The sequence below is a fragment of the Petaurus breviceps genome, unplaced genomic scaffold (assembly GCF_028583685.1).
Source record: "Petaurus breviceps papuanus isolate PSGF00001 unplaced genomic scaffold, PetGlider_PUasm1.0 188, whole genome shotgun sequence".
Lineage (NCBI taxonomy): Eukaryota > Metazoa > Chordata > Mammalia > Diprotodontia > Petauridae > Petaurus > Petaurus breviceps.
In genome coordinates this window covers 12,292,593-12,309,015 of record NW_027185804.1, presented here as the reverse complement: position 1 = coordinate 12,309,015, position 16,423 = coordinate 12,292,593, and the positions used below count along the sequence as shown (strand labels likewise).

Below are 16,423 nucleotides of genomic sequence, written 5' to 3'. Positions count from 1 at the left end.
TACCCCTGAGCACAGAATCTGTACTGGCTATGTTAGTATTATCTCCATCTTCAACCCTTAATAGTTGTTTTCTTTCCTGAAAGTTCCTGTGGCTCTGCTCTGTATCTCCAGATGAAAAGAAGATTTCTATTCTTTAGAGGAACCAGTTCTCCCTCTTCTTAAGGAAGAACAAAATTTGTGATTGGGTTATAACTGTATGTGCCTTTTCCTTCCCTTTAACCTCTGTGCAAAAGTGTGCCATACTCCATCATCTTGACAAGATTCAAGTCTCTCTTCTTCCAGCATAGATCCCCCATTTTCCCATCGAAGATTTACATTTATTTTATGACCCATCCAATTGCCTTAGCAACCTAGAGAGTAGAAAGGCATTTTTTGACTTCCTTCACTCTCTTTAAGGAGTGATATCAGCTTATACTTGGAACACAGATAACATTCACTCAGCTAATGGCAAAAAATATAAACATCACTTAAATAAGGCAAGTTATTGTGCAAATTTCCCTATTCATAATGGTTCAGATTTCCAACCTCATATCTTAAAACCGCTAGTGATTGTTTATACTTTTTTCTTTTTTTTGCTTTTTGGTGGAAGGAATGTAGGGCAGTTGGGGTTAAGTGAGTTGCCCAAGGTCACATGGCTAGTTTTTGTGTTAAGTGTCTGAGGCTGGATTTGAACTCAGGTCCTCCTGACTCCGGGGCCAGTGCTCTAATCACTGCGCCTAGCCACCCCAATTGTTTATACTTCTACCCTACATCTTTGGTCATTTTTTAAACCAACAGTTATCAACTGCCTGATAACTTGACTAACTCAAAGGGACACACATGTACAAAAACCTTTATAGCAGTTCTTTTTGTGGTGGCAAAGAATCAGGTTTTGAGGGGATTCGCATAAATTGGGGAATGAATGAACAAGTACTGGTATATGAATGTAATGGAATGCTATTGTGCTATAAGAAATTATGAGCAGGTGGATTTCAGATAAACCTGGAAAGATTTACATGAACTGATGCTGAGTGAAATCAGCAGAACTAGGAGAACATTGTACAGAGTTACAGCAGCATTGTATTATGGTCAACTTTGATAAACTTAGCTCTTCTCAGCAGTACAGCGATCTAAGACCATTCCAAAAGACTCATGATGGAAAATGCTATCCATATCCAGAGAAAGAACTATGGAGGCTGAATGCAGATCAAAGCAGACTATTTTCTCTCTCTTGTATAAGAAAAATTTTTCTTGTGGATTTTCCTTTTTTTCTGATTTTTCTTTCACAACATGACTAATGTGGAAATATGTTTAATGTGATTGTACACGTATAGCCAATATCAGATTGTGTGCCATCTTGCAGAGGGGAGGTAGGGAGAAAAAGCTTTGGAACTCAAAATCTTATAAAAATGAATGTTGAAAATCCTTTACATGTAATTGAAAAAAAATGAAATGCTAAATGGAAAAAAAAATAAGTCGACAAACTCACTCATTTCCCCCCTTTATCTCAGCAGTGCCACACTAATAGCCACACACCTCTTGCTTGAACTTTGTATCAAACTGTCCTTTTACCAATTAGTCCCACCCACTAATGCACTCTATCAATTTGTGAACTCATTAAATTGTGCATTTATCACATCTTCTTATAGTGTTTGAATCTACATCTTCATGTTCTATTTCCTAATCCTCTGATTTTCCCTAATCTTCATTAATCCTTTTAAATCCCCTGTTAATTGTCCTTGATCTGTTCCCCTCGTCCCATGGAAATAGGAACTGGGCCAAAAGATAGTTCTTCAGATTTCCCCTAGTTTTGTCAATTTTTCCTTCTCAAATTCAACCTCCTTTTTTAATCTTTGGTCTCCTTTTGTTGTCCAAACTCATCTAAGTCACCTACATTGTTTTCATCTTCATGTTTGACTTAAATACATCTTTTCTCTGACTCTTCCATAACTGTCTCTTAAGGAATACTTCCTCTTTCTTTCCTGGGGAATGTCAAACTTACTGTACATTCCCTCTGATCATAAAAATGCATTATTCTTCCCAGGGAGGCAGCATGGTATATACTGTGGCTTTGTAGTCAACGGACCTTGTTTCATATCCTTGCCTTCTTAAGTATGCCACTTTATCTCAAGGAGAGTGTTTTCCTCATCTGTAAAATGAAACTACCTCTGAGGTGATTCCAATACCAAATCTATGGTCCTATAGACAATAGTAGAATAACAGTAGTAATGGTATTAGCAAAGGCAAGCTTAGTCCAGCTTGCCTTTGATCAAATGTCGTGCTTACCATGGTAAGATTCTGTGTTTAACTTTGCAGTGGTCTTACAAGGCTCAGTGGAATCTTTCCATCCATTCCTTTGGACATCAGGACATTCAACACAGAGGTCTTTTTTATAGAAAATGGAAAATGACTATTATGATTATTGTTAAGATCAACTACACAGCAGTTGGCCAGTAATGCAATCCAGAAAGCTGTGATGTTACTATATTTTACTGTATTTAGGATGGTTTTCAAAGCCACAGTCAGGATTTTTGTACCCCAAGGCAAGTAGCAGAAAACATGCCCAGGGCAAATTGTCTGCCAGAATGTTTCCTCAGTTTGAAAGTGTGAACACAGACCTTTGATGGAGGGTGGATAGAGCAACCCCAAGACTTCAGGACAGGCTTGATGCCAGATAGCCTGCTGCAGAGATGAGGACGGGGTGGGTCCGAGGAGATATTTGGAGATGGCTCATAGCTTCCTAGCTTACTAACTAGGCACTAAAGACTGTTGTTTCTGTGTTTCTAGGTAGGGAATGACAAATGTTGCCAGCACCCTCTAAATTCAGTCCCTGTGGCAAAGTTTTAAGTATTCACCCCAGTAACAGCTTTGAATATACCTGTTTTCACGCCAAGTTATGTCTCCTATATACCGACTTACTGACATTAAACAGAACAGTGGCCATGCTTTTGTGCTCAGGAGATACGTATTCTTCCATGTAACCCAGTTAAGATTTACTGCTCACTGGGTGCTGCTCATCCTGTTTCTACTCAACCATGTGCCACCATTACGTGATCCACAATTACAGCCTTGCTGTGATTGTGATTACTTCTTGCCGCACAGGACTCATAGATGAGTCCAGAAGCAAAGAAGTGAAAGTCCTTGATGATTGATGGGGTTTATTGACATCGGTGTGTGCTCTTCTACTTCTGCTGTCTGTTGTTTGCTTCCTTCTCTTCCTATTGACTCTCTGGCTTCTGAACTTCAAATTATGCTTCTGATGCTCACTGCCTATGTGACTCTATCACCTTCAGCGAGGCGCTTCATCACTTTGGGCCTCAATCTCCTCATCTGTAAAATGAGGCTATTGGACTAGATGGTCCCCAATGTCTCCTTTATCTCCAGATCTGTGATCCCACCACAATCTATTGGCTTAAAGGATCATATATGTTACTTATATATGACTTTACCAATGTGGTCTCTTCACAAATCTGTGAGGTTCCTACTAGGGCATTAATATTTACACTGTGGTATATGAATGTGTGAGTGTGTTTGTAAAGCAGAGTTTTGACCCGTGACTTGAGTAGTATAGGAAACTGTTTGTGCTACTGAGAAAGGGTGAGGAGGAAGGGGGGAGAGAAATGGATCCTTGGTAGAAAGACATTAATGGAAATATAGATATAGATGATATGTCATTTACTAAGTGGCTACTATTTGTTAGAAACTGTGCCAGTAATAACAGCCAGCACTTTATGAATATGAACTCATTTTATCCTTATAACAACTGGGAGGTGGGTGCTATTATCCTTTTCTTACAGATGAGGAAAGCTGAGATTGAAAGAGGTTAAGTGACTTACCCAAGGCGACACAGCTAGTGTCTGAGATGAAATTTGAACTCACCTTCAGGGTTATAGGTCTAGCTCTTTATCCACAGTATGACTTACCTGCCTGTAGGATACAGATATAATGCTAAGTACTAGAACTGCTTAAAAAAAGATAAGGTAGCCCCTGTCCTCAAGGAATTTAGGTGCTAATATATGCATGTCACAAAAGTTTGTGTCCAAATCTCCAAATGGAAGATAGAATGTAGAACATACATTTATTAAGCACCTGCCGGGTGCCAGGCACTGTGTTAAGCACTGAGAATACAGAAAGAAGCAAAAGACAGTCCCTGCTCTCCAGAAGCTTACGGCCTGTTGAGGAGATAGCGAGCAAACAGATATGCACAAACCAGCTACGGGCGTGATGTTAGCAGAGGGAAGGCCCTGGACGGGAGAGAAGTCGGAAAAGGCTTCTGGGAGAAGACGGGGGCGGGGCTAACAAGGAAGCTGGGGAAGCCAGTGGGTGGAGATGAGGAGGTAAGGTATTCCAGCTGTGGGGGGCAGTCAGAGAAAATGCCAGGAGCTGAGAAGTGGAGTATCTGGTTCATGGAACGGCCAGGAGGCCAGTGTGACTGCATGGAAGAGTGCCTGTTGAGGAGGAGGATGTAAGGTGTAGGGAGGAGAAGGGAGGAAGAAGAACGGAAAGCTAGGAGGGGACTAGCTTATGAAGGGCTTTGAATGCCAAGCACAGGATTTTGTAATTGATTCTAGAGGCCAGATGGAGCCATTGGATTTTATTGAGTAGGTGGAGAGGGGCTTACATGATCAGACCTGCACTTGAGAGTAATCACTTTGGTGGCTGGAGGATGGAATGGAGTGGGGAGAGATGAGGCAGGCAGATAACACTAGCAGGCATGAAGTGATGATGTGATTGATGGCAGTCAGTGGAGAGAATGGGTGTATTTGAGAAATGCTGCAAGGGTGAAATTGATAGGCCTTGGCAACAGATTAGATATGGGGGATGAGAGAGTGAGGAGTTGAGGATGACATCAAAGTTTAGAGCCGAGGGACTGGGAGAATGTTATTGACCTGTACAGTGATACAGAAAGGTGGGAGGACGGGGAGGAGTTCTGTTTTGGATATGTTGATTTTAAGATATTTACTGGACATCCAATTTGAAATATCTGAAAGGCAGTTGGGGATGTGAGAGTGGAGTTCAGAAGTGATATTGGGGCGGGATAAATAGATTGGAAATTTATAATGGTTATTAAATCTGCAGGAGCTGATGAGATCACCAAATGAAGTAGTGTGGAGGAAGAAAAGACCATATATATTCCTTGGTGCTAGTCATCTATGTGTTCTAGGGTCCTACTACCCTTTATTTCCAATACCACCAGTAAGTTGCAAATTATTTTCACTGAGATTTAATCACATATTCCTTTGGTGTGTAGTTTTCTAGCTATGTTCTTTTAACACTGTCTTTTTAACAGTGCATGTCATTCCTTTTATTCACAAATTGCATACATTTCCAGTGGTTTTCTACTTCCTTCAACTCTAACATCCTCAGGAAGAAAAAATATGGTTTATGCCAATTTCTTGATCTCTGTGCAAAGGATCTAGAAAGGCAAGTCCTCAGCCAACCACATTGTGATTGAACTATCTCTAAGTATTCAATATATAGACAAATGAATAATGACTTCCTTCTAGGGACTTAGTAGAGTGAATTTAATAGGGAACTTGGTGGCCTAGTGGATAGTAATAGCCCTGTAATCAGTTAGACCTGAGTTCCAAATGCTTACTAAAACTAACTGCTTCAGATACATGTGCTTTTCCTGCTTCAGTTTCCTCATCTGTAAGTTTGGAATAATAATAGTATCTCCTTCATAAGGGTGTTGTGAAGATAAAACAAGGTGATATATGAAGCAGATTGCAAACCCTAAAGTGCTGTAAAAATACTGGTTATTATTATTACTGGTATTATTGCACAATCACTAAATCTTGGAGTTGGAAGGGACCTCAGAGGCCATTTAGTTCAATCCATATTTGAGGAGGGTTTTCCATTAAAACATTACAAACTAGCAGTCATCCAATTTTTTATTTATATAACTCTGTTACAAGGACATGCCTGTGAGATAAAGAAGGACCCAAAGGCTAAGGAGGGCACAGATTACCCTAGGTATTATTATGAGAATTTTTAGTGTCTCTCCAGTGGTTTTTTTTTTAAAGGGATTTACCTATATGAGCTGAAATGATCAGAAGGAGAAGCAGACAAAGGGTATTCAGCTCCATTCGGAATCATTCAAGAGCTGAGTGTATGAACAACTTGTAGCCAGCCATGAGTCAGGGACGTGGGACTGAGGACTGGGACCTGAGCAGAGATGGTGACTAGATGTGAACAAAGCACAGATGGACTGGGCCCCAAACCAAGGAATTTGAGAATCAGTTGTTCTAGACAGAGGTGCGGACTCTTTGGAATGCCTGCATTCAGCCTGTGGACGTGGCTTCCCTCTTTTCCAGGTTGCAAGGTATGCTACTCGTAGGTCAGATCCCAACACTGATTGGCATGGAAGCTTTAACCTGCCCCCTTTTCTGAACTGACCTGGCTCACTCTGCCTTTGGCACTTTGGTGCTCCTCTGCCCATCCATTCAGCTTTAGTCCTGAACTTTAGTCTCTGAACTCCTGAACTTAATTCTTTGTTTCCCTCAATAGCAGGTGTGCCCCGCCTTTGTAGACAACTCTCAAAGAATTCTAGTTCCATATAAATTACTAATCTCAATGGGAAGAAGGAAATCTCACACTGGGAATTCTGCTGCACATTTAGTCCCCATCAGCAGTTCATGCATATTCTCCACATGGAAAACTAAAGAGATGCCTTCCAGAAGAACTGAGATGGTATACAAGGGAAGTAACGTGGAAACACCGTGAAACATGTGAACATGTTCCATAACTAGTTCTGGTTGGCTAACCACTGGTTTGGCAAGAGACTTTTTCTGTCGGCTGCATAGCTGGTGCTGTCAGTATCATTCAAAGGCAGCTTTGACTGACCATTGGCTTCATCTGTATCTGTGGAAGCTCAATGTCTGCTAAGGGAGAATGGCCCTAGGGCCCTTTTCCCTCTTCTGAAGGCATATGGCCCCCAAGGTATGGACCTGCATCCTTGGCCTTTTTTGGTCTTTCTTTTCAATTTGAGGTGAAGTGAGTGGAGTCTCCAAAGATGGTAGAATTAGCAGCAGAAATCTTGAAGTTGGTTTTGCAGCCAGGGCAGCCCTAAGGAGCCTAATGCTGAGATTGCAAGTATGACTTGGGATCATCTTTTCATTCTGTGATGGGAGCATTTTGTCAGTCTATGTCACTTGGGACCAGTATCCACTCTGGAAACAACTTTGGTGGGACCAGTGCTATGTAGAAATATGGAGCTAAATTTTGATCTTATTCCCCCAGAGGTGTAGCCTGATATAGAGACATATGTCAGAGTATGTCCTGGCGGTACTGAAAGAAGTGTTTTTTTTTTTTAAGCAATTGGGGTTAAGTAACTTGCTCAAGGTTAAATGGCCAGTTATTTCTGGGTGTGGTGCTGAGTATCTGAGCCCAGATTTGATCCCCAGGTCATCCTGACTCTGGGGCCGGTGCTCTTACTTGCTGAACCACCTGGCTGACCCTAAGCAATTGGGGCTAAGTAACTTACTCAATGTTACATGGCCAGGTGTTTCTGGGTGGATGCTAAGTGTCTGAGCCTGGATTCGATCCCCCAGGTCATCCCGACTCTGGGGCCGGTGCTCTTACTCGCTGTCCTACCTGACCACCCCGAAGAAAGTGTTTTTACATTTGTTCTTGCTATATCTGAAGAAAAAATTATTTTATACTGAGTGGTCAAATGTGACCAGGGTTCTTAGTCACCTGTGCCCTAACAGTAGGGACAGGAACAAATACACAAAAGCTGTCCCTAAATCTCTCAAGGTCCTCTAGAACCCTGAGGGTCAGAAATAGCAAGCCAGAGAGAGAATGAACTAGTACACTCACAACAGTGAAGTTTAAAATTTGTTTTCTGTTCTGTCTCCATCAGAGTTTAATAACCCTATTTTTGAAGAATGCTATCATGATAGTGGCTGGAATGGTGAACTTAGTATTAAGAAGTCTTAGGTTCAAATTCTGCCTCTGATACTTTTTGGCTTTGTCTTCCAGGGAAAGTTACATAACTATGGTGCATGGCAATTGCCTAATCTGTAAAATGGAGACAAGAAGATCAGTGGCACTTAACCTCAAGGTGTTTTTTTTTAGAGGTGATATGACATATAATATCTTTGAAAACCTTAAAGCTAAATATAAACACTGTTTTGGTAATTAGGATTATGATGATTGCTTTCAAGTAAATTCATATCAGCTCAACTTAACACACATTTATAGAATATTTACTAGGTTCAGGGCCCTCCCCTTCAAATGAAATGCTCCCCTTCCAACAGCAGCCCACTCTCAGTAATTTTTTTTTATCAAAATAACAAGTTAAAATGTCACAAAAGCATATAATTGTCACTAAGTATCTTCACCAACAATTAACACTTCTACTGGGTGAGTTTTCCCACACAACTCCTGACTCATCACAGTTGAAATTTATGCTGTTGCCATTTATGGAACCTGTCTTGACATTCTACTGCTCAGCTCTGGAAATAAGACTGTGCTTCTGGCAGTGAGTTATTCTTATTTTAAGAAATTATAATGAGATTGGAAAGTGACTGCTAATTAAGTTAAACACTTTATATTGCGTATAATTCTCCCTAGAAGAGACATATCAGCTATGATACATACCACCATGGGGATCCACCTCCCACAGTCTGGAATTTACTTGACAATTAAACCAAAAAAAAATACTTATTTTACTTTAGAGGGTGGCTGCTCCTCTGCTTTGACATCTATTTGAAATCTTTCTACTTTGGTTTTGAAAAAATTATTTTATTCTGAATTTACGAAATAAAATAAGCATTTGTGAGATGTCAGTCTAATGAATGAATGAATGAAAGAATGCACTTTATGCTCCTTTGCTATTCCTCATATAAGTCAGGACACCCCAACTCTCATTTCCATGCTTTTGCATGGACTGTCCCTTATTCCTTATGTCTTCCCTCCTTAAGTCCACATTTTTATTTATTTATTTATTTATTAAAGCAATCGGGGTTAAGTAACTTGCTCAAGGTTACACGGCCAGGTGTTTCTGGGTGGGTGCTAAGTGTCTGAGCCCGGATTCAATCCCCAGGTCATTCTGACACTGGGGCCAGTGCTCTTACTCGCTGTGTTACCTGGCTGCCCCCTTAAGTCTGCATTTTTAAATCAGTCCTCTTGTCAGAGCTCAGCTCAAATACCAACTTCTACATGAAGCTTTCAGCCAGAAAAAATTAGGTTTTTTTTTTTAAATTTGTATGTACCTATAGTTATACAGTCTGTTTGTTCCATAGAAGGTAGTTTGTGAGGGAAGGGACTATTTCATTATATGTTGACTGTGTGACCTTCATCATGGTCATTGATCTCAATCTCTCAGTGACCTAGCACCTAATACCACATATAACTCACAGAGAAGGAGCAAGTCTGCATTGGTAGATGGTGTTCTTACTGGGAACTAGCTATACTAATGAAATCACAGGTTCAGTTAAAAACGTTTTAAAAGACAAAGAAATGAATGAATGAAAAAGACAGAAATAAGAAGACAATTTGCCTGATGTAGAATGATCTCTAAATGTTAGAGTTTTTTTTTTTGCTTCAGTGTCATTAAGCCCAAATGAGGAGACATGAGGTAAAAAATGAGGACCTGTGTTTTGAAGTTTATTTGCCTACAAAATAGGAGGCCAAGTAAAATTATTCCTTGATACTATGAGATTTTCTTTAAAAGAAATTACTGTTACAACAAAGGGCTTTAAATTGGGGATATATTATCCATTATTTACTTTCTCTTGTGTAAAGAGGTACTACCACTTTCTGCCTGTAGACTCACAGTTAGACCATAAGCAATTTTTTACCACCATTCTCTTAGTAGGAGTAAGATAAGCTAACTCTAGAATTAGAACCAGAGAAATTGTCTGAGTCATTAGTTATGTGGTGTAGCCCAAGTATTGTCGGATTCATAATCAGAAGACCTAGATTCTTGTCCCAGCTTGCCTGTTCAATTGCTGTGTGCCCTTAGGCAGGTCTCTTCCCATCTCTGTCTCAAATGGTTCATTTATAAAATAAGAATATTGGACTAGATGCTCTTCAATTGGTCTTTATCCTTTGCATCAGTCATAGCTTTTTCTGTGAAGGAATCAACAGTCTTCTAACACTTAGATACCTATAGATGATCATTGGCCTGTCAGCAATTAATATGATCTTGCTGTAAGTCATTAAGTGTTCTTTACTCTTCTTGTGAAAATCATATCATAATGCCAATTGAAGTTCCTTTGGAGAAAGTCCTGTATTTATGAATTGTAACTTTTATCAAAGGATAATATCTCTAAACTTAAGACTATTAAAATGTCCAGGTTGATTTCCTAATTGGTGAGTTCTGGCTAAATTCTAAGTGCAACTGTTTTATTGTCATTATATTTTATCATGGGATATACTTTATTTTTAGGATCTCTTGTTTATTAAATTATGCTGTTATGTTATAGTCAGATTTTTCATTGAGAGGCAGCATGGCCAAAAGGATAGAGTCTTCTTTAAGCAGTCTTCTTGACCTGGGTTCAAGACTCAGCTATCAATTACCCTCTTAAGAGCTTCAGGCAACATTAAGACTAGCTTAGAGATGAGTGATAAATTTCTGTCACTGGAGAGTATTTCTATGATGATAGCTTCATAACTAGAGACAGAAGAGATTCCAGAGCAAAAACTAAGACTGGGAGAAAGCTTTGCTCAAAGTCTGAAGGTAATACATGTTAGCATTGGGATTTGAACCTAAGCTTATATCTGGATGCATTGAATGTGTTTATGACTTCCCTTGTAAAGTTGGGTGTTTTCAAAAGAGCACTCATTAGTGATGACACTGTCAAAAACAATCCCTAAGCGATTTCTAACAAAACTAGGATTTTTCAGATCCTTGGGAGGTGATGTGAACAGCCAGGATCTAAAGTAGATAGCTCGAAGGAGTCACCATATACAGCCATGTAGCAACCTCATAAAGTTCATAGTTTTTCAGTGAAAATCTACACTTGATACTTTCAGGTATCCCAAATTACATCAGCAAAGTGGAGTCGTAGATAGAAAGTGGAACATAGAGTTAGCAAGACTGGAGTTTAAATTCTCACTTGGGTATCTAGTAGTTGTATGACCTTGGCTGAAGCACTGAACCTTTCCGAAACTCAGTTTCCTAATCTGTAAAGTAGAGATAATAGCACTGACTTCATGGGGTTGTTGTGAGGATCAAATGAGACAATATATGGAAAGTTCTTTAGTAAACCTTAGAGCATCGTGGCAGTGTTAGCTATTATTAAAATGTAGCAAGTGGAATATTTTAGGAATAATCTACCTTCCTCAGTCTGTTTCATCTCAAATATGAACATGTAGGAGATGTGTGTCAATTATGCCAGAGCCCAGCATGTGGCACCAAAACTCGACATTTGATATCCTGCCCAGGATGGAGCTGTTTGAATGCTATGAACTCTTAAGAACTTTAGAGGTCATATCTCCATTGAGCAATCCCCAGGAAATCACTGCAATGGAGGCTTACACATTTTAATTACCACTGCAGTTCAGATTTAGGTTTTCAGGTAGCATTTTGTACATGACTGAATTAATAAATAAGGTCTTTCTTAATATCCAGAGACTTTTACAAAAATCAACCCAGTTGGTTCATAAATACTTACAGTTAATGAGAATTAAAATGTTAAATAAGACTAACCTCTGAGGTGTCATTTCCTTGAAACTCTAACATAAACTAGACTTATTGACTAAAACACAAAATGATTTGCACCTTTTGTTGAATCTGTAGTCAAAATTCAATAACTACCGATGTGGCAACAAATCAGATAGAAACCTGACTACAGAAAAAAATAGTAGTAGGGCTATTCTTGGGGTCTTCGATAGCTTCATTGAGAGGCAGTATATCATAGAAGGGACTGTAGACTAGGAAACAAGAGGCATGGATTCCATTTTCATCTTATCCATTGCCTGTCATCAGTGTTTGGCCTTGGTGGGTCAGTTTATCTCTCCCTATTAAATTTTAGCTTCTTCATCTTTAAAAGGAGAATAATGTGCTAATATTATGTAACAGGTTCATTGTGAACACTGAATAAGATAATAATAGCTATAAAAGTTCTTTATTATTTATTAATGAGAGTTTCAAGAAAGGCAGTATGGCATTCCACATAGGAAGCTGGCTTTGGAGCCAGGGAGACCTGGGCCCAAAGCTGCCTCTAATGAAGATTGGTTGTGTGACTAAGAGCCCAAGGGCAAGTTATCTGATCTTTCAGTCCATTTGGACAGTCTTCTCAGAGAGAGGTTTGTATCCTAGATTTCATAAACTCTCTAGTGAGTTTATGGATAGATTTCACGAGGTCTGTGATGTTGATTTTTAAAATATTTTGTTGACTATTTCAACATAATTGGTTTCCTTCACAATCCTATTTAAATTATTTTATGAATTTAAAAATATTTCTGTGAAGTGGTCCACAGGCTTCACCATAATGCCAAAGGGGGGGGCAATGACACAAAAAGGTTAAGAACACCCGCTTTTGAAATATATGCCACAGAGAGTTGTTTATCTGAATGAATGGAGGGAATTACCATACTCAGAGTTCCCCACAGTAATCAAATCACAGTTTCAGATAGGGGAGGAAAAACAAAAAAGTTCCAGTGTTGTATATCTTTGCCTTGATGCCTTCATTTGTGTACTGTCGTTTTGTTGATTCTGGGATTTATTTGTGTTTTTTCCACATTTCTTCAGTTTCCATGGCTAAAGAATTTATTGCATAGGATGGAAGGTAAAGAACGGGTTATAAGCTATGATACTACATACTAGCACTCACATTAAGGAGATTTTAGATTGAATGGAACGTTGAAGTGTAGCTGTCCTTTGTGGGGAAGGTACTTTTCATCACTTTACAAAGTTTCTGGCTTTTCTTCCTGCCAGTCCTGCCTTCCTCACCTACATCACCCAATTCCATCTTGATTGCCTAGAGTCTGTTTGTTAAATGGGTTTTGGAGTGTTTCCGAAGCCCAATTTCCATGCCAAAGGTGTACTACTCAGGACTGTAACTATGCAAACATATGTATTTATATTAATACATCTGACAGGAGCATCAGAACTGAGGATGCAGTATATGGGACAAAAGTCACACCAGGAAGCTTTATTGGTAGAATCTAGACTCTAGCTCCATAAATTAAAAGGGAAGGGAGGGAGGGAGTTTCTCTCATGTCAATACACAAAGTAAACCAAAAATCACAGCCAAGTTTACCATGAAATCATTTCAATGTTTTCAAATGACCTGGTAGGGGAGAGAGGTGATTTACAACACAGGAGACTTCTTTTTGAACAATCATAGACTTATATGTGTTGGACTGCAAGTCACCTAGACTAGGTTAGCAAGAATGAGCATAGTGGTAGGTCCCAAAAGGCAGCTCCCAAATATCTTCGTTTGTTGGAGCCTTTGGTAATTGTCTGTGGTATAAAACACCAACTTTTTTAATATTTTGAATGATCACTGTGTTTCTTGTTTTCCTCACCCTGATAAGTCCATGCTAAATACTTCAGTTATTGTGAAGACATTCTAAATCCACAGAACAGCAGACACTCCCATTCTGTAAAATAAAGAACCGAGTGTTAGCATTTCCAGGCATTGAATACTTAGTCCCTTGCAATACAGTATTTATACAGTATAGATATAGTGTATATGATACACGCACAGTATATATGTGTGTACGTATTAGATATTATATACACACACACATATGTATGTATATCTCCAAAATGACAATTGGCAACTTTGAAACCAACTAAAGGAGGAGCTAATTACAAGGAATATATGTCAAGAGATAAAATACATGGGGAATAATGAGAAGGTTGGATGATTTTTTTTTTTGCCTTTTGGAGGGCAGTTGGGGTTAAGTAACTTGCCCAAGGTTACACAGCTAGTTTTTTTGTGTTAAGTGTCTGAGGCCAGAACCAAACTCAGGTCCTTCCGATTCCGGGGCTGGCGCTTTACTCACTGTGCCACCTAGCCGCCCCCTGGATGATTTTTAAAAAAGAAAACTTTTAAATTTATTTTTGGAAGTTATTAAAACAAATGAGTGCTGACTCCTTAAAGATAGTGATTTATTCCAATGTCATTGACACTACTCAAAACATGGACTTTAGGACTGGAAGAGCCTTTAGATATTATCTAGCATAGGGCCCTAAAGACAGTTACCAGAACCTTTTTGAGAATATTTTCAGTAGCACTGGAATCTGTAGATTCCCTACTTTGGAAGAGGAAGAACCATTTGGATGTGCCAGTTCTGTTAGCTTTATTTAAAATCAGTTACACCTCGTACCATCTCCATTAATATGTCTGACCTCTGACCTCAGAAGTTAACAATAGTTTCAGACAGTATTTTGTCCCCATACCTGCATCTAGTGAACTCTGACTCCTAAAGTTAAAGGTGCTCCTTCTGGACACTTGTTTTAGTACAGAGACCTGAACATATATATCCCTTCAGTATCTGAGATTTGGACATACACTCCTCTTTTATTCTATTTTTGGCTCTAAAGTTAGATATGCAAAAGGATGAGGTTGGAATAATTCCCACAAGACTTGGATTGGAACTACAGTCTGCTATAGCAAGTAGGCAGTGTGTTGATTTAATCATGGAGAGCTAAAACAAGCTCTATGCTGCAAGGTAATGTATGTGAGGCTAATTTGTGGCTCATATGGTCACTAACTTTTTTAATTTCCCAAATGACAGTCAGAAATTCAGAAATCAGCTCAAAAATGATGTAGTATATTTCCTAACACAGGAAAAGAAAGTACGTAGGATTGAGTTAAACTAGGATGGAGAATAAGTCAACATTCAAAAAAAGAAAAAAAATACAAGGTCGCCTCAAGGGAATGCCAGCAAAAGAAGTATGAAAAGTAATCATGGTGAATTAGAGCCTGTGAACGATAACTACCGATCTTCTCCATTAGTCACTGTGAAATGAAGGTGCCCACTTCATACAGCATTTTATATAACATTGACAATTTCTTGAAAGTGCTTTCAAAACTTCCCATGATCAAAGGAAAGCAATTTTTTCTATGCAGGTTAAAAAAGGCATACATCAGCATAAGTACACTGATATAGGCTGTCATAATGCTCTATTTTAAGACAGGAGTGAGTACCAACCATTTTATTCCGTATTTTATTTACTCTACAATCTGTACAATATCTCAGGAAGCCATATAGGAATTTTTGGATATAGACTTCCATAAATGTGATCCACAGAAAATTGACTATAACATGACTTATTTTCACAAGTACACATTAACAGCTTACCTTGCATTTGCAGGTCGTGCAGGGGGATCCAGCCATTGTCCAGATGGCACCACTAAGTCTTGTCACGCCATAACTGTCTAGACAGGTTTTTCTGATGTCATAGGCAATGTTGTCTGCCAGGCAGGGGTCACCGACACAACGGGGGCAGCATTCTCCTTCAGATATTGCAGTATATTCACAGCTCAGGTTGGGGCAAGTGAGTGGCCAACAGTCCACCTCTCCTTCCTGCAGAGAGAGAAATAAAATGTCTCATTGAATCCACCTTAGTTTTCTCATTAAGAAAGAAAGGGAAGAGGATTGTCATTATTTTGACTACTATCATTGAAGACAATAAAACTAATCTTAGCTAACATGTATATAGCACTTTAAGTTTGATGTGTATGTATGTATATGTATATAATCTCTTTTGACCCTAATAACAGTTCTGTGAGGTAGATACTATTATTATCCCCATTGTATAGATGAGGAGTCTGAGGCTTAGGGAGGCTAAATGTCTTGCATGAGGTTACACAGCAGTAATCTCAAAGATATGGGAGGGGACTTATAAATTTATAGAATCAAAGAGCTTTCTTTAAAAAAAATGAGTAAGTCTAGTCGATTGATAGAGAATAGAAGTGAGAGAAAGATAATGACTTTTAAAAATTCACCAAATGGCTAGAAATAAAGGCCAGGATTGTAGCCATGTCTATGCTATTAGTAGCAGTTATTTTAATGGTAGTATTCATTCTGCTTTGTCTTGGCCCACCTATCATGCCTTGCACAGAGTAAATGCTCAGTAAAAGTTTGTAAAATTAAATCAACTCAGTAGAACAGCTTGGTTGGAACAATGAATACATCCAAACTTTTGGTGATTATACTGTCAGAACTGGACAGTTCTGACCAAAATCTGTTGTCCAGTGCATAACTGAGCAAAGGATAGGAATCGTTTTCAGAAGAATTACAGACTATTTGAAACCATATTAAAATTTATAAAATATTGATTAGAAGTGCAAATCAAAATAACTTAGAGGCTACATCTTATTCAGCAAATGGCAAAGAGAAGAATCGTCAGTGTCAGAGGGATTGTGGTGTAATAGTAATGGAATTCAAAAGATTCCCCTGTATTGGCTTGGTTTTTGGTTTGATTGTGTTAAAACCCAGAGCTTGTTAATCCCACTTGTGGGATGGACTTGGTGAC

General features: G+C 39.0%; 1 protein-coding gene across 2 annotated transcripts in view; it reads right to left on the bottom strand.

Annotated features, from left to right (window-relative positions):
• Nucleotides 1-13,070: 13,070 nt before the first annotated feature.
• Nucleotides 13,071-16,423, bottom strand: part of NELL1 (neural EGFL like 1) — a 922,880-nt gene continuing 919,527 nt past the window's right edge. For both annotated transcript variants that reach the window (XM_069091288.1, XM_069091290.1), the window contains 2 exons: nucleotides 15,247-15,471; nucleotides 13,071-13,536 (listed from right to left, as the gene is read on the bottom strand). In XM_069091288.1, coding sequence (XP_068947389.1) covers nucleotides 13,486-13,536; nucleotides 15,247-15,471 — 276 coding nt within the window. In that variant the 3' untranslated portion in view covers nucleotides 13,071-13,485. The remainder of the gene's footprint in view (nucleotides 13,537-15,246; nucleotides 15,472-16,423) is intronic.